Below are 17,349 nucleotides of genomic sequence, written 5' to 3'. Positions count from 1 at the left end.
CACAGCCCCACGTAGCAATATATATCGAATTTATTTACATTCACGTCCGGCAGACCCCCCGCCCGCGGCACCGCTATGTACATAAGGCCAAGTGTAAATACTTGAATGCACTTAATACAGAATTAAAAAAACGGTCTTTACACAACACGGCACGGGGCCTGGGGCCACCTAGCCCCACACGCAGACAGCACGACGGCACCGCACGCATGACGCACACCCAGTGTTCCCCCGGTCCCCTGCCACGGGGCTGTGGGATCCCCGGGGCCGGGCTGAGCCCCATTGCAGCGCTGGGGGAGGGGCCATCTGCCGTGGGGCACGGGCATCCCTCTCTTGCAAGGGGGCCAGGCAGCCCTTCCCTTGGTTGTGGGGCAGTGGGGGCCTGGGGGGCCAGCCAGGGCCCCTGCTGCCCTATGGTGGCAGTCCCCCAGGAGTGGGGTTGGGCCCCCCACATCGGACTCAGCACTCGGCCTCGGAGACGGTGAAGAGGGCACCGTCCTGCTTGCCCACCTCGGCCACAGCTGCGGCCAGCTGTGAGAGGTTGCCGTTGGGGAAGTGCCGTGCTTCCCACAGGTTGAGGATCATGGCAGTTGGGCTGGGCTTCGAGGCGAAGAAGCTGAGATGGCTGGGGAGGGACAGACGGACCATGTCAGGGCACAGGGATGGCTCTGCACCCTGGGACCAGCCCCATGCTGCCTTCACCTTGCACACCATCCCACTCCCAGGGTCCCACAGCATTCCAGCATCCATCCATAGATGCAAGATGAGGCCAGAAGCACCCTGTCCCCATCCAGTGCTACACCATCCCCTGCGCTGTCCCCATCCCAGGCTACCTGTCAAGGTTGAGCTTCTGGGCCAGCATCCTCCAGTCGGCTCCGCGGGTGCCTGGTGGGTCCAGGCTGCTGATGATCTTCTGGCGGATGAGGAAGGGGATCTTGAAGGCACTGGGGCCCACGAGGGCCGGGGCGCCCACCTCGCTGTCAGGGACCAGCCAGTCCGAAAACCTTGTGTCCTAGGGGAGAGCACCAGGCACAGGGGATGTGACCCCATCCCGGGGTCAACCCTGGGTGCCCCCCAGTCCTGCCCTCACCTTGGCGATGTTGAAGTTGACAGTGAAGCTCTGCCCATCACCCTCCACCTGCCAGACCCAGATCTTGCAGGCCAGCTCGCAGGTGCTGGGGCTCAGGCGCTCCAGGGTGAAGGTGCAGTGTAGGAAGGGCTGCAGCCCACTCCAGATGTGGTAGAAGGGGATCTCCTGCGGTAGGTTGATGGGTGTGGGGGGTCAGGGAGTCAGGGACACCCCCCCCATTCCCAACCACTGGCCAGGCTCCTCACCTGATAGCTGGCAAGGAGCTTGCTTTTCCAGAGGGAGCTGGGCATGTCATGGATGGAGAGGCGCAGGTTGTGGTAGCTGTCCTTGAAGTGCAGCACCCTGGGGGCTCCAATCAGCTGCCCCCCCAGCTGCTTCTCCAGCTGGATCACCTCCTGCCAGCACAGCCAGTGGTTGAGCAGGAGCTGCTATACCCCAGGAGCCCAGCCCTGCTTCCATGGCCCTCACCCTGAGCCGGGATGGGGGGTGGGGGTTGCATGGGGACCCCCTGGTACCTTGAGGACATCCTGAGTGTCACTGAGGCAGTAGACGCGGATGTTGTACTCGAGTGAGGGGCAGGCGGCTGGTGCAAACAGGACCAGCTTGAGGCGCTTGGAGGCTGCCATGCTGAGGGACTCTCCAACCAGGGCAAAGCGCCCCAGCTGCTCCGTGAAGATGTAGCAAGCCTGTGCTTCCAGCTGGCAGTAGTAGAGCTCTGTGCATGGCTCTGCGCCCAGCTGCAGCACATCCTGCAACACCCAGGCAGAGATGCATCCCAGATACAGGCATTCCCCGCAACAACCCCAACCCCCCTCAAGCCACACGGTGGGCACTCACCTCCCACGTGCCCTCACATGACTGCTTCTTCAGCCGGATGCTCCAGTTCTCAGCACTGGCCTCCACGCAGTGACCCATGGCCAGGATGGCAGGGCGGGTGAGGAGGACCCCAGGGGGGCCGCAGCTGACGATGGGGCTCAGCAGTGTCTGGCAGCCAGCCAGGGGCAGCCTGGGGCAGCAATGGGGGCAGCTGAGTGCAGCCAGCCCCCCCGGCAGCCCTGGACCCTGGCAGCCCTGCTCTTGGCACCTACCTCACCTCCTCCTGCTTGTGCAGGGTCAGGTAGACCTCATAGATTTTCCCCCGTGGGATGGCATCGGGTGGGATGAGCAGGCTGATCCCTGGGTGGAGGGGGGGCAGGGTGAGCCCCATGGGGACCCACCCGCACTGGCTGATTCTCCGGCATCCTGCACCCACCCTGCTGTACCTGTGTTGGGGATCATGAGCCGACCCCCCAAGAAGTTGAAGGTGCCATAGGCCATGTTGGTGGTGCCACGGGGCAGGGAGCGAAAGTAGCTTTGGGTGGAGAGCCGGGCCACGAAGTCAGCACCCTCGGCGGCGGGTGAGCTGTGGTGCAGCGTGTGCCGCCCAGCACCCAGTGGGCTCAGCAGGTGCCCGTTGGGCAACTGGAGCTTGGCAGGGCCATCCTGGCGTGGGCAGAGTGAGCCCTGGTATGTCATGGTGGCGGTGCCAAGGTCAGGCTGGATGGTGAGCAGGCTGGGGTTGTCTGTGGCACAGAGCAGGGGGCTGTGGCACCAGAGCAGAGCAAGGGGGGAGTGTCCCTGCCAGCAACACAGTGGCACAGCCAGCCCCAGGGAACACTGCGCACAGAGCGCTTGCCCCACAGTAAGGACCCCACGAGGCACAGCCACCCCCGAGGCTCCAAAAGGCATCAAAGCTCTGCCCCATGGCACAGAACCTTGAGGCACAGTCACCCCTGGGGTCCCTGGAGCACACAGCACAAACCCAGGGCACAGGTCCTATAGGGACCAGGGACCCTACAGGACACAGAGACCCCACCCATAGTCAGGGACCCTCTGGGGCACAAAGCACTGACCTCACAGTCAGGAACCCTTTAAGATACAGCATCCCTGTCCCTAGATCAGGGATCCCATAGGGCACAGAGCCCCCATTCAAGACCAGGGATCCCACGGAGTGCACAGCCCCTTCCCAGGGTCCTCCTAGGGGCATGGCTGCCCCCAGGTCCCAAGGGACACCATGTCCCAGCACAGCTGCACAACCCCATCCCTGCAGCCCTTGCTCACCGGCCTTGCTGGGCTTGATGCTGACGGGCTGGAAGCCGGCGGTGAGGATGGAGGAGTCAGCCACATCGGCGTCCAGGCCCCCCTTCTTGCGGCAGTACACCAGCACCCCCACCAGCAGCAGCAGCACCAGGCACACAGCCACAGCCACCAGCCCCACATACAGCGCCACGTCCTCTGCACCAGGGGCAGCTGCACAGGGCAGGGCATCAGCACCCATGGGCATCTCCTGTGCACCCGTCCTGGGGGCACCCCCACCATCCCTGCCGCGCTCACCGTGGCTGCAGAGCTCAGAGGTGCAGTTGCGGGTGTCCAACTCAGGGCCATGGCAATCTTGGCCCCCGTTGCGTGGTGCTGGCTCCGAGCACTCCCGGCTCCGCCAGTGGGTGCACTCGGCCCCGCACACTGACCACTTGCTCCACTCTGACCAGGCACCGTCCACTGCGGGCATAGCCGGGGGTCAGCACCCCGCTGCCATCCCCCTCCCCTGCCCCGGGGCCGGCAGAGACGGACACACGGGGGTGAGAGGACAAGACACCTGGGAGGACAGGGACTGTGACAGGTGCAGCGGGGAGTGCAGCATCGGCACGGTTGGGGCGGCAGCGGTGCCCCAGGCAGGGTGGGTACCTGGGCAGAGGGTGGTGCAGGCGGTTTTCTGCACGTTTTGGCCCTCACAGAAAGCCCCACCGTTGAGGGGCGTGGGGTTGGTGCAGGTCCGGCTCCGCTTCTGCCAGCCCCGTCCACAGCTGGTGCTGCAGCCCGACCACTGTGTCCATGTCGACCAGCCGCCGTTCACTGGGTGGAGAGGGACCTGTCAGCACCTCACTGGGATGGGGGACACGGGGAGGGACAGGACAAGGAGGGCAACACCAGGGCAGCATGGCAGGGACAGGTGCAGTGGGGCCGTACCATAGACGGTGATGGCAGCGGAAGCACTGCGGCGACGGGCCACAATGTTTTTGGCCACGCAGGTGTAGTTGGCAGTGTCAGCCAGGCGGGCCTGCCGCAGCACCAGGCTGTGCTCCGGTGTCACATAGACGTTGGCGTCCAGCGCCGGGTCCACCAGCTCCTCATTGCGCAGCCACTCCACCTGTGAGGCACTGGAATGTCACCGGGCGCCCGACTGGGCCACCCCCTTGGGGAGCACCCACGGCATCCCCACGGGCAAGGGCCACCCCCAGCCGCATTCTGACCTGCTGGACCGCAGCGGCTCACCTCGGCAGGGGGGATGCCCTCAGGAGGGCGGCATGGCAGCACAACGCCCTGCTCGATGGAAACCTCCCTGGCTGTTGGCTCCTGCTCAAAGTTCTTGCGCAGATCTGGGGAGGTGCAGGGGTGACAGGGGGGACAGGGGCAGCACCCCACGACCCATCCGGGCACCCACAGACACTCACAGGCAATGCGCACGAAGGCTTTCTGGCTCTTGGTGGTGCCAGAGGAGCTCCAGGCCACACACTGGCACCAGTACTCCTCCAGCCCAAATATCTTCTCCACTTGCTGGCGGGTGACCTCAATGCGCACCTCCATCACTGGCAGCCCTGCCACCGGCAGGCGGCACGTCAGCACCAGCATGCCGGGAGCAATCCCTGTGGCCCCGTTCCCACGGAATCCTCCCACCAAGAGCAGCATGTATAGCTCCCCATGACCAGGGCCAGTGGCATCCCTCCCATCGGTGCTCACCGGTGCCACGGTCAGTGCTGTGCTGTGTGATGTGGTCCCCCTGGTGCACCCACTCGCCGTTGCACTTGAAGTAGATCTGGGTGGCAGGGGTGGCGCGGCAGGCCAGGCTCACCGCCTTGTTCTTCACGATGTAGACATCCTTTGGCTCCAGCTGGAAGTGCGGCAGCAGGTCTGGGGATGCGCCGGACACTGGGTTGGCCACGGTCACGCTTTGCTGAGCACCTGTGGGGAGACGGGGGCTTGGCCACCTACAGCATGCCTGGGCTGAGCAATCGCCCATCCTGATGTAGCCCTGTGTCCTGCCGCCGCCCACCACCACTGGTGATGCAGCAGCCCCCTCCCAGCCCCGCCATCCATCAGGGAGAGCAGCCGCGTGGTGGCTGCGCCCACTGAACCCGTGCCGATCCCTCATGTCCGCACTTAGCACTAATGAAAAGGAAATGTAGTGTGACCAACAAGGGCCATCGCTCACGCCTCCCAGGGCGCCTGCTGCCCCCCCTCCCTAGCATGCTGCAAGGTGCTGGCTGGGGGCTGCATCCTGCCCCACTGTGCCCTAGGGTGGCACAGGGATGTAGGGTGAGCGGTGGGGTGTGCACCCCATGCCCTGGTGACACGGCAGGGTGGCACAGTGGAGCACCCTGTCGTGTGCCACTGGCACCCACCTCAGAGTGGGTGCGGGCATGGCACACAGGGTCTGGCTGTCCCCAGCGTCTCCAGGGTGGCGAGGGCAGATCAGGATTGCACACAGGTCCTTTGGGGGGTTGGGCATCCCCCAGCCTTGCTTGGGGACTGCAGGTACCACGCACCAGGGCAGGGTCCTCATGGGGACAGCAGTGCTGGGGACATGGCATGTGACACAGTCCTGTGGCACCTGCATCCCCCTGCCCAGACATGGGCAGGTGCCCCCGCTCCCCCCGCCCCACCGGCACCTGCTGTGGAAAGAGTTAATAAACCAGGGCCCTAAATAAGCATGTGATTAACAAACGATAAAATAGCGATTGTGTCACTGAATGAAGCTGTAATTGCTGCTGCTAATTGGCTGGTTAGGATTTAATAAGCAATTAAATGGGATGGAATGCGCAGTAATTAAGTGCCTTCGTTTGGCAACCGCCTGCTGCCCCCCATGCTCCCACAGGACCCCTGTTGCCTGTGCTCACCCCGGCCAGGTCCAGCCTGGCACAGCTATCTGTGCCAAAGGGACAGGGACACAGGGGACACAGGGGTCCGTTGGGCCCTGGGTGAGTCCCCCAGGGGGCTCCGGGCCCTGCTGCTCCCCACAGCTGGATCAGGCCCTTCTGAGCTGGGGAGCGGGTGCCGAGTGAGCCCGCCGCGATGCCCGCCAGGACGGGCAAGGTGCGGCAGCTAATTTACGCGGGGAAGATAAACGGCCACCATAACGCGCCAGTTATTACCCCATCAGCACTTTTACAATGTCGCTGGCAATTAATTTAATTAAAACCCCTGTCGGGGATATACAGGCATTTCATATTTCACTGGTTTAACGACCCCCCCCCAGCCGCAGCCCAGGGCTGCCCTGGGGGGTCACGGCGCGGACAGGCACTGCGGTCTCCGGCATGGTGCCGTCCCCAGTGCTGGCTGCGGCACAGCTCACCGCAGCACCCATGACTTGCACTGCCGTGCCTCCCGCTCGGCACCCCTGGGTGCCCACGCCGCGCTGCCCGCACTGGCACGTGGGGCTCTGCACTGCACCGGCCAAGGGGCTGAGGTGGGCAGAAAGGGAACCCGATTTATTTGCTAAATACCATGTTTGCCGCTGCACAGCTCCACTGCTGCCTCCCACCCGGGCAGCTGTGGGGGGCACACTGAGTGAATGGGGGAGCGGTGCTGTGGGGACCGGCCTTTTAATCACATGTGAAAGGAGTACAGTGGTTGCCAAGCTGTAAGTTTATCCAGCACGGCTGAGCGGAGGGGTGCAGGAAGGCTGGGGCCAGCAGTGATGCATGGGGGAGTCAGGATGGGCCCCCCACAGCTGCCCACCCAAGTGGGGTGTTGGGAGCCTTGTGGGCAGGGTGGGACCATGGGCAGCAAATGAAGCTGGGGACATGCAGCAAGCAGCAGAGCCGGGGGGCTGTCAGGCACCCTGCAGAGCCCCTGGGGGGGATGCTGTCCTGCTGCTTGGCACCATGCTGGGCACCAGCAGGGCTCTGCGCTGTGGTGCAGTCATGGACAAAGCCATGCAGCACATCCAGGAGGCCGGAGATGGCCTGGAACCCTGGCGAGGGAGTAGAGGGGCTGCAGTGTGGGTGCCCTGTGCACCATGGGCACCCCATGCGTAACAGGTACCACGTGCACCACGGGCATTGCATGCACATTGGGCACCCAACGCACCGCAGGCACCCCACGCACCCCGTGTCCATCCAATGCACCACAGGCACCCCATGCAGCGCAGCTATCCCAAACACCACAGCTATCTCACACACTGTGGGTGCCCCATGCCCTGCGGGCTCCCCATGTCCCACGGGTACCCCGTACCCTGCAGGCACAGCAAGCACCACGTGCACCCTCCCCCTGCAGACACCCCCATGCACAGTGGGCCCCCCTGCCACAGACACCCCACAGAGTGTGGGCACCCCCAGCCCGTGGGTGTGGGTGCAGCGTAGGCAACCCGTGGGCAGCGGCCCCCCACGCAGCATCGTGCCAGCTCCCGCACCGCGTCGGCCTCGCCGCTCACCTGCCGCTGTGTTGTCATGGAAACAGGCGAGATGCTTATGTCACCTTGGCAAAGGGAACCAGAGAACTTGGGCAGAGATGGGGGACAGGGACTGGGGGGGCGGTGGGGTCTGAGATCCCGCTTGCCCCTGGGAGCACTCCCTGCACCATGACAGGGACACGGCCCCAGCTGGCCGCTGTTTTGGCAGCCAAAGGGGTAATTGGGAGCGCGGTTTGCTACCAGCGCTGATAAATCACGGCCGGTAAAGCCAGTGCATTAAACAGGGCTTTATTATCAATTATCCCCTGTCCACATGGACTAATGAGCGTGCCGGCAGGCCTGGCGAAGGGCAGGGTGCTGGGGGCTGGGCCAGGGAGCGGGCCAGCAGCACCCACCTCCAGGCGCAGAGGGGATGGGGCACCCTGCTACAGGCTCTGAGCACCCGCTTTCACCCCAGGACTGCGGGACTCCCAGCTGCTCTCAGTCCTCTCCCCATGCACAGAGCCCCCCTGCTCCTTGTGTCCCCCGGCTGCTGCCACCCCGGTAGCCACACAGCCCCTCACCATAGCACCTGGGCCCCCCAGCTTCAGAAACAGCAGGTGTACTGGTGTTACTGGGCAGAGAGAAACTGCAGGAGGCTTCATTGGCCAGCATGGAGGGGCACTGCCAGGACGCACCACATGCCAGCCTGGTCCCTCTGGTCCTCGAGGGACTGATCCTGCACCTGGTGCCAGCGCCATGCTCCCCAACAGTGCTGAGAGCAACACGCCGGGTGCCTTGGTGCCTGCTTCAGGGACATGCTGGGAAGGTCAGCGTGTTCTTGGCAAGGAGAGGCTGCCCACCGGTGGCTGCGGCAGCGCCAGCCCCAGCACCAACACACCAGTGTGTGCCTGCTCAGTACAGCTGCCACCAGAAGGGAGCAGGCAGCTACCTGCAGCGGGAGAGCACTCTGATGGCACAGGTCTACCCCGAATGCCACTGCCTGGCTGGGCCCAGCAGCCCTGCCTCAGCCTCCCTCTGCCCCCGTCCCCTGCCTGCACCCCTGCCTGGCACTGGCTGCCTTGCGGTGAGGTGGGACCTTGATGCCAGTACCCGCCCCCCAGCTGTGCCGGGGGAGGGCAGAGGATGCCCAGCTGTGCCCAGAGGAGCCTGGGTGTGCCAGCCATGCCCGCTGCCCCACACACGGGGATCCCTACCACTGGCACTTTTCTGTCTGTAGGAACACAGAACAGGGAAGCTGGCATGATTCACTGCCATCAAAAAGCTTGTATGAGGCTTTGAGACGGCCACCATCCTGCCAGGAGAGGCTCGCTCTGCACCACGATGCGCTGGTGCTGCCCTGGGAGACCCTCAGCCAGGGGCCATGGCATTGCCTGGCACTGCCCAGCTGCCCATCGTAGTTCCAGTGCTCACCTGGAGCATCTGGGCATTAGCAAACACTCTCCCTGCACCCACCTTTCCATGCCGCACAGCCCCCACAGTGATGCCAGCCAGGTGCTGGTGCCAGCCCCAGCCAGGCAGGGAGCCAGCAGGGTTGGATGCCAACACCGGCCAGCCCGGCCCGGCTCCCAGCCAGTCTGGCGCATGGCGAGCACCAGGGACAATGCAACGATGGGCACAGAGAGCTGACACGTGCCCTGTGCTCCAACGGGCACAGGGTCCCCGCGGTTGCCCCCATCTGCCCAGGACCACATCCTCAAAGTCCTCAATTTCTTGGCGCAACTCCACAAACTGGCCACTGTCCTGGCCCTGCAGGTGTGTGCCCCACGGGTGCCAGCCCACAGCCAGGGGGGTTGCTGGGTGGGGGCAGCAGGGGCCAGAGGGTGTCTGTCTCCCAGCGCGCTGTGTGGCAGTGTCTGGGCGCTGATTAAGCGAGTGCTCGTTATGAATGAATTAGTCAGGCGGGTTTGCATGACAATGGAGCTGCCTAATTATGGATTTGAGCTGATAACACTCTCCCCAATACATGCAATTAGCATGTGCCAGGGCGGCTGCCCCACCGGCACACCAAGGGGGCTGCACAGCCCCATGCATGCCCAAGCCTGGCCCACATTGCCCTGTGCCCACGATCTGGGGACAATGGTGCCGGCAAAGGCAGCCAGGGGTGGCAGCCTGCCACAGGGACCCCCTCTGCCTGCCTAGGGGCTACCAGCCCTGCCTGGCACTCAGTGCTGAGCACCCTTCCCCGGGCACCCATGAAGCTGGTCCCCTCTAAGCCCCGTGGCACACACAGAGCCCTGTTCCCTGCCAGCCCCAAGTGCCCACTGAGACCCACAGCCCCCCCAGACCCAGTGTGCCTGTGGGACCTGTGGCAAGCAGTGCCAGTCCCCGTCAGCAGCACACCACAGGCAGAGGCTCCTGTCCTGGCCCTGGCTTGGTGGGGGACCAGGGGAGCTCCCTCAGCCCAGCCTGGCAATGGGATGGTGTGGGGGGGACAGGATTGGCCCAGTCCCATGTGCCAGGGCTGTCACTAAGGTCCTGAGCCCAGGGAATGGAGCAGCTTTGCTGGCTCTTGTTTAACTCACAGTGAAAAGCAAACACTCCCTCTGAGACCCCGCATGGCCAGGAGGAGCGTCAAGGTCACTCTCAGCCCCAGGTCCGTGCTGGAGCGTGGAGGGGGAGCCAGATGGGGGGCTGGGGAAGGCCCTTCCAGCCATGCAGTGGTCCTGGGTGCCAGGTTCCGGCACCATGGCCTCCCCCCTTCCCACTCATGGGTGGCACATGGCTGTGACGGCAGCCCTGGCACCCCATAACCCTGCTGCAGCAAGGGCTGGCTGGAGAGGGCTGGGATCTGAGACCCCCATCCTGCAAGCAGGAGCCCCAGGCTGGGCAGGGTCTGGGGAGTCCAGGGTGAGCTGTGATCCACCTGACACCCACATGGGAGCAGCACCCAAAGAGCAGGCAGGTGGCAGGGACAAGGGGTACTGGGCAACTGAGACTGACTGGGATGAGGACAGGGTCCCCAGTTTGCACTGTCTGGAGCCAGCCCGCCCCAGCCTGCCCACAGGCAGACACATGATACACGGAGCAGTGATGGTGCTTACAGCCAGAGCAGTGCTGGCACTGAGGGTGCACCCCTGGGTGCAGGGCAGGGCATGGTGGGACATGCACAGTGCACGGTCCCCAGTGCCATTATCCCTCAGGCACCAGCGCCAGCCTCGCAGTGGTCCCAGGCACGGCTGACCACCCAGGTAGGATGGGTGCTCAGCTGCACCCACGGCTGTGAGGTGCCTGACAGCACCACCAGCGCTCTGGTCCCCTCCCGCAAGCACCTGCCTGGCTCTGCACGGTTTGATGTAGTGCCAGCCCCGCGTGGCACCGAGCCAGAACAAACAGCCCTGGGCGGGCTGCGTCTGCCGCGTGCTCGCGCTGACAGCCGGCACGGCAGCTTCCCGGACACCCGGCACGCGCCAGCCCTGCCTGTCCTGCCTGCCCTGCCGAGGCACCAGTGCCCAGCGGGTGCAGGTTGTGGGGTGCTGACGGGATGCAGCAACCTGGGGCGCCAGGCAATGGGGCACCAAGTTGTGGGGTGCAGTGGTCAGGGGCTGCCCGCTGGATCCTGAGGGTCACCGGCAGCCTGGTGAAGCCGGCAGCCCCATGTGGCTCATGCATGGTGAGAGCAGAGCGCATTGCCCTGGCCAGAGGAGCTGGGGCAGGTGCCGGTGTGGGTCACACTCACTGGGGTGAGTGCCACCCTGGGGGCTGGAGATGCTTTGGGGCCTGGCACTAGTTGCTGCAGATGCCAAAGGGAAGGGGAAGGGCCCATGGCAGCGCTGGGCCAGGGGTAGCTCCAGGGAAGGACCCTGCCCCTGTGCCCTTGCCCACCCGCCAGTGCAGCCGTTGAGCCGAGCAGCCCCCATGCGCCAGGTGCTTGCCTGGCACTGCTGCCAGCGGGCAAGCCCCAGCCCTTGCTGCTGCTCTCGCCATTCCCCTGTAGGCACCGGCAGCAGAGCAGGCAGCCCGCACCAGGGATGCTCTGCCATGGCTGCAGGCAGGGACCCATTGCTTGGGTTCCCCTGTCCCCAGCCCATGCCTCGGCACCCCTGGGGAAGGGGTGCCCTGCCATGCTGTGCTGCGCCGTGCCATGCCAGGCTGGACCAGAACCTAGTGCACAGAGGCCCAGCCCTGCCACATCTGTGCTGAGCGGCGGCCACGCGGGTGGCTGGGCTCAGTCGCGCCGCGGCCGGCTCTGAGCTGCCTGCCAAGCGAGCAGCAGGGACAAGCTCCTGTGCCGCACTGCCCTGAGCTGGGATTGGCACCGCTGGGCCCCCTATGCCTCCCGCGGCAGAGCCGGTGTGGGGTGGCCTGGCGCACCCTCTGTCCCACTGCCCCCCGCCTCCGTCTGTGGGTCACTACAGCCTCAGGGGTCTGCATACACAGCACCTTGCGTACAGGATCCCCTGCACCCTGAAGGGTGCCCACCCACCGTGGCGGCTCTGCAATGTCCCCCTGCAGACGAGGCTGTAGTGGGAGCGCTGGGCGCGGGGTCTCCGGGGTGCCCGGCCGGGAAGGACGTGTGCAGGAAGCACGGGGGCTGCAGCCCGCCGTGCCCGCCTAGCGCGCCGAGGCCACGCTCGGGGATGTCTCCGGTAGCAGTAGGAGGGTCGGTGGGCCGGGCCCCCAGGGCGCAGAGGGGCCCCCCCCGGACCCCTCGCCAGAGTGGACCGCACGTCCAGCCCCGCACAGCTCCCCGCCCCCAGCCCGGTCCTTTGTCTGCAGCCGCCACTTCCAGGCTGCCGTGACACCTGCCAGCAGCCGCCAGCCCCGGGAACCCGCCGCCTCCCCGGCCCCCCTGGCCCGGCAGCCGGTGCCGTTCAGCCCCGGGGGTCCGGCCCAGCCCGCTCTCCCACCTGGGGTGGGCAGAGCTGGGGGCAGGCGGGCTCCGGCCCGTCCGCGTCTGCAGCAACACCGACGCAGCCCCGCATACCCCCACGCCGCTGTCACCCCCGCGCACCCCCGCAGGGTGACAGCACTCCTCCAGGCTATGCCCCTCTCCACGGTTCCCCGTGTCTCGGCCATATGATGGGGACGGCAGGGACCCCGTGCAGGGGGGCAGGGATGCTGCGCGTGGGGCAGGACCGCTGCGGACACCCGCGCCCGGCGCTGGCAGGGCCCCGGGGGAGCGGAGCCGTGCCGGCGAGGCGGCGAGCGCCAGCCCCCCCGCCCCGCCAGGGCGGGCAGCGTCCGGGGGAGCGTCGGCTGGGCACGCGTGTGCGGCCATGCGTGGGCACGGAGCGGCGGGCGGCAGTGCCCGCCGTGGGGCAGGACGCACGCCCCCTCCCCCCGGAAGGGCACCCGCACCCCGCGGAACCCCCCACCCGCCGGTACCCCAGAGCCGAGCGGGGGGGCGCCCCGCACCGGGAGCGGCCCCAGGTCACCCCCGCACCCCGTCCCCGGGAGGGCACCCGGTTTCCTGCAGGACGCCCGCCCGCCGCCGCTCCCCGGGTGACCTTGCCCAGCGCCCGGTGCCGGTCCCGGTGCCGGGTCCCCGCCGCTCCCACCCTCCCCGCCCGGAGCCCAGTGCCCGCGGAGGGCGGGCGGTGACTCACCGGCGGCGGCGAGGAGAGTGGCGGCGAGCAGGGCACCGAGCGGCCCCGGCGCGGCGGCGGCGGCGGCGGCGGCGGCGGCGGGGGCCCGGCGGCGGCGCGGCCGCGCACCCATGGCGCGCCCCGCGGAGCGCTGCGGGGCGAGGGAGCAGGGCGGGCCGCGCTCCGCGGCGCCCTCAGCGGGCCATGGCGCCACCGGCCCCGCCACCGCCACCGGCCCGGCCCCGCCGCTGCTGCCTCCCGCCGCCGCGCCGCTCCGCTCCGCCTGGGCGCCGCCAATGCGGGGCGGCGAGCGCGGACCCGCCCGCGGAAGGGACGGCGCAACAGCTGGGCGCGCCCCCCGCCCCCGCCCCCCGCCCGGCACCGCACCCCACCCCACCCCACCCCACCCCACCGCATCCCACATCTCCCCTCTGCATCCCCCCCCCTCGGCCTGCACCCTGCCCCCAGCGCAGCAGCCCCCGGCGCGGCACCCCTGGTTTGCACACCCCCCCCCCCGCCGAGCACGGTACATCCCCCAGCACGGCACCCTACCCCACCCCGGGGCACCCCGCACCCCGGCACAGCACCCACACCACACCCCTCTCTGCCCCGAGCCCCTGCTGCCTCCCTGGACGACGTGATGCCCAGGGGTCCCCCAGCCCAGCCTTGCACCCCACGGTGCGTGTGTGTGTGTGGACAACCCCAGGAGAAAAGGGTCCCCACCAGCACCCTGTCCTGCGCCTTCCAGCCACCACGGCTGCAGTGGGTGAGCGCTGTGTCTTGTGCTGGGCAAATACCATAGAAGCGGGGCCACTGCATTGGCAGGAACATGTGCCACCTGCGGGGCCACACCTCACCGCTGTGCATGGGGGTCTGGCCCCGAGGTCCGCCACAGAGCCAGGCTGGCCTCTCCCAGGGGACTGGGGTCTGTCCTGGCTGCAGGATGCAGCCCTTCCCTCCCCACGCCATCCCTGCACGCAGGGGGGTGGCACAGTCACCGGTGCCACCCAGCCAAGGTGCCCAGCAAGCAGTGCTGCCACCACCAGCAGGCAGATTGCAGTGAGGGCAAGCGGCGAGGGGCGAAGGAGGGTGAGGCTGTGTCAGGGTGCCCAAGGTGCTCCCCAAACCCCATGGGAGCCACAGCCCACACCAGCGGTGCCAAGCAGCCCCCTGTTACTAGTGGCAGTGGCTGGGCAAGGGCTGGGCCAGGCAGCAGCTCCCAGCACCACACAGCGATAATTTCATTAGCAGCTCCAGGAACAATTAACAACTGCTCTGGTGCCTTCAAGAGCTGAAGTGGGTGCGAAGCCAGTGTGGCTCTCCTGGGTGGCACCAGCTGTGCTGCAGTGTCCATCCACCCCAGTGCAGCACTGGCGGCACCAGGCAGTGCTGAGGCCACCACCAGCGCAGACCTGGGGTGAGGCCAGGACCATGTCCTGCCATCACCCCCTTATTGGGGACCTCCTGTACCGGTACAGTTATGCACCAGCCACATGTGCAGGCAGGGCAGCACATGCAGGGTGGCACCCATGGGTGTCCACTCCCATTCTGCAGTGCTGCCCCAGCACATCCCCCATGGGCACTGGTGGGGGCCAGCTGGCAAAGGAGACCCCCAGCCCCCTGTGGGCAGAGCCCCAGCACAGCAATAACCACCCTCCTTCAGGCTGGCTCATTATTACTGATGGCATTTGCATGGAAACAGGATGTTTTTACTCCTCAGGCTCCATCTGCTCCTGCTGAAGTCACTGCGCCACACGTGAGCTCCCAGGGGGGTGCCATGGGAACTGGGGTGAGCTCCGCACGCAGATCCCCAGCTCAGGCCCCCATGGTGGCCAGACCCCCTGACCAGGTGCCGTGGCAGGGCAAGAAGGTGGGTACCTGGTGCGGATGGCACCTATGCCCCCAAGGCACCCAGCACAGTGCCACCCTGGGGCAGTGCAGCTGGCATGGAGGGGGCTTGGGGCCCCTGTCGTGGTGCCAGCCCCATCTGCTCCTTGCACCGCTCTCCCGGGACAGCTTCCAGCTCCCGCTCCTGGCGCTGCGCCAGTGGTGCCAGCAACAACACTCCCACTGCCAAGGCACCCACCGCACCCTGCCTGCCCCGCCACCTGCCCAGGGGTACTGGGGGTGCCTGGTCATGTCCCAGCTTTGCCTGGTTCCCCCACCATGTGCTTGTGGCACACAGTGCCACATGGGTGCTGTGCCAAGGCCGTGCAGCATCACCCTGGGTGTCCCTCCTGCTCTGTGGGCCAGCATCGCCAGGCCGTCAGTCTGGAAGCAGCAGGGCGCGCTGATGAGTTAATAGACTCTAATTAATACAGATTGGGGAGATCACTTTCAATTCTTCTCCCTCTCCCTCTTGCCAAGGAGGATCTGAGGGGCTGGATGGGCTAGATCCTGCTCCACAGCCACTGGAGCCCTGAGCCCTGCTGCCACCGGTGCTGTGCCAACCTGGGCTGTGCCCATGGGGACACCTGGGACCCCAACCACTTGCTGCAGTGACATGAGGGGCCACAGCATGTGGGAAGCCATGGGACTTAGGGGCTTTGAGGGGGGGAGCGTGGTGCCTGGACTGGTGCCCCCAGTGCAGCATGCTCGCTCAGCACCTGGGTGTCCCGCCACTGCTGCACCCCAGGGTGGATGCTGGAACCACTGGTCCCACGGGGTGCTGTAAATGGATTATTACTCAGAGTAATTAAGATGGAATTAAAAATTAATTCTCTTCTCCAGCATGCCATGGTTGTGGCTTAGCCATGTGCTGTGGCTGTTGTGCCAGGACTTTCTCCCAAAAGAAATGGGATTGGGGCAGAGGTGGAGGAAGGGCATGACCCAGCGGATAGTGGTACCTGGGCTCCATGGGGTCCGCTTTCCTGGGGATGGCACCACCCTGGCACTGCTCCCCCCTTACCACGTGCCCCAGGTGCCATGTCCGGCTGGGCCAACCAAGGCAAAGGAGCTCCCACCCATCGCCGGGTCCGGCAGAGCCGCTGCCTGTGCCATGCCCAACCACCTGCTCAGCCCTGGCAGTCACAGGCAAGGCCAGCCCTGAGATTTTCTAAATTCCCATCAAATATTTAAATCGGTATTTGAGCTCATGTATAATGGATCACCCACACACTGCCTCCCCATCCATTTGTTGTATTTAAGGAAGTCGAATATTAAACACCATTGTATTAGCAAAAATGCCGTCTGCCTAACTGAGTAACAAATGGGGAAGGTGCTGATGAATAAACAATACATAATGCATGGCCCCTTGAGCAGGATGTGGCCGGGACCCCGGTGCCTGACAGGGACTGGGCTGTGCAGGGTGCTGAGGCCAGGAGGGTGCTCCGGCGGGGAGGAGTGGGCACCAGCACTGCTGGTGTCAACAGTGGAGCCGAGGGTGCGAGGAACATGTGTGCTGTGCAAGGGACACACACCAGAGTGTGGCATGGCATGGCATGGCACAGCACAGCACAGCACAGCACAGCACACCTGGGACACCCTGGGCCTCATCCTGCATGGGGATGCTCGGCCACAGAGCCAGGAGCCCAAGAGCAACCCCAGCTGCATGAGGAACAAAAAGATTATGAAAATGAAAAGTAAATAAATATGGATGTTGAGGACCTAATTCTGATAAGAGGATTTTAAAAATTAGCCATTTGCAAGAGTAGATTAACAGTGCATGGTGCTGGGGGCGGGAAGGACTCCATTAAGACACACAGCAAAGTCCATCCCGGCACAGCCCACTCCTTGCAGCCCCCCAGCGCCCACAGAGCCGCTCCCTGCTTTTTAAGGACTTGCTGCTGGTGTGGGGGGAAAGGGGGGGTTGGAGGGTCCAGGGCACAGCCCTGCACACATGGGTCCTGTGGACATGGTGCCACAGCACCAGGACGTCACCAGAGAGCGGCAGTGGCCGGAGGCACTGGGGTGCTGGCACCTGCACCCGGGCATGGTGGCATTGTTCAGGGTCCCCAAGGGTGTGCCTAGCACCCCCAGCCCAGGCATGCAGTGGCTGTACAGGTGTCAGCGTGGGGCTGAGATGGGGGAAGTGGAGTGAATAGGTAGTGAAGCTGCTGGCTTGTGCATCCCGTGGGTGCCTCGTGCCAGCCACTGCAGCAGGTGCTCCCAGCTGGAGCTGGTGCTGATGCCCCCTGGCAGCACTGTGGGTGCTGGGGCGGGAACGCCTCTGGGTGCCCTGGGGTGGGCAGGGGCAGGAGTCTGCCAGGGCTCAGGGAGGCTTTTTGCATCCTCCAGCTAGGATTTTCTATTCAGGCAGCCAAGCAGAAATCTCATTACAGCCCAGC

At 65.6% G+C, this 17,349-nt stretch overlaps 1 protein-coding gene across 2 annotated transcripts; it reads right to left on the bottom strand.

Annotated features, from left to right (window-relative positions):
- Positions 1-12: 12 nt before the first annotated feature.
- On the bottom strand, positions 13-13,350 carry UNC5A (unc-5 netrin receptor A). 2 transcript variants are annotated; one of them, XM_064458612.1, is made up of 16 exons: positions 13,085-13,350; positions 4,865-5,086; positions 4,579-4,722; positions 4,400-4,503; positions 4,094-4,274; positions 3,812-3,979; positions 3,461-3,625; positions 3,188-3,376; positions 2,350-2,649; positions 2,176-2,263; positions 1,925-2,093; positions 1,603-1,836; positions 1,333-1,482; positions 1,088-1,252; positions 831-1,009; positions 13-622 (listed from the first exon to the last, which is right to left on the bottom strand). In XM_064458612.1, the coding sequence occupies exons 1-16, from the start codon at positions 13,194-13,196 to the stop codon at positions 457-459; spliced, it is 2,736 nt and encodes a 911-aa protein (XP_064314682.1). In that variant the 5' UTR covers positions 13,197-13,350; the 3' UTR covers positions 13-456. The 2 variants fall into 2 exon arrangements, with proteins under 2 accessions (XP_064314682.1, XP_064314683.1); XM_064458613.1 differs by lacking the exon at positions 3,812-3,979.
- Between the last annotated feature and the right edge of the window lie 3,999 nt (positions 13,351-17,349).

This window comes from Phalacrocorax carbo, chromosome 8, assembly GCF_963921805.1.
Source record: "Phalacrocorax carbo chromosome 8, bPhaCar2.1, whole genome shotgun sequence".
In the NCBI taxonomy this organism is placed as follows: domain Eukaryota; kingdom Metazoa; phylum Chordata; class Aves; order Suliformes; family Phalacrocoracidae; genus Phalacrocorax; species Phalacrocorax carbo.
This window is presented reverse-complemented; position numbering and strand designations above follow the sequence as displayed.

Excerpts from the sequence above, each read along its gene's own strand:
- UNC5A (XM_064458612.1), bottom strand. The coding sequence starts at position 13,196 with ATGGGTGCGCGGCCGCGCCGCCGCCGGGCCCCCGCCGCCGCCGCCGCC. Across the intron at positions 3,626-3,811 it reads CTGCACCACCCTCTGCCCAG|TGGACGGTGCCTGGTCAGAG; the intron begins GTACCCACCCTG and ends CTATGCCCGCAG. Across the intron at positions 1,483-1,602 it reads ACACTCAGGATGTCCTCAAG|GAGGTGATCCAGCTGGAGAA; the intron begins GTACCAGGGGGT and ends CTGTGCTGGCAG.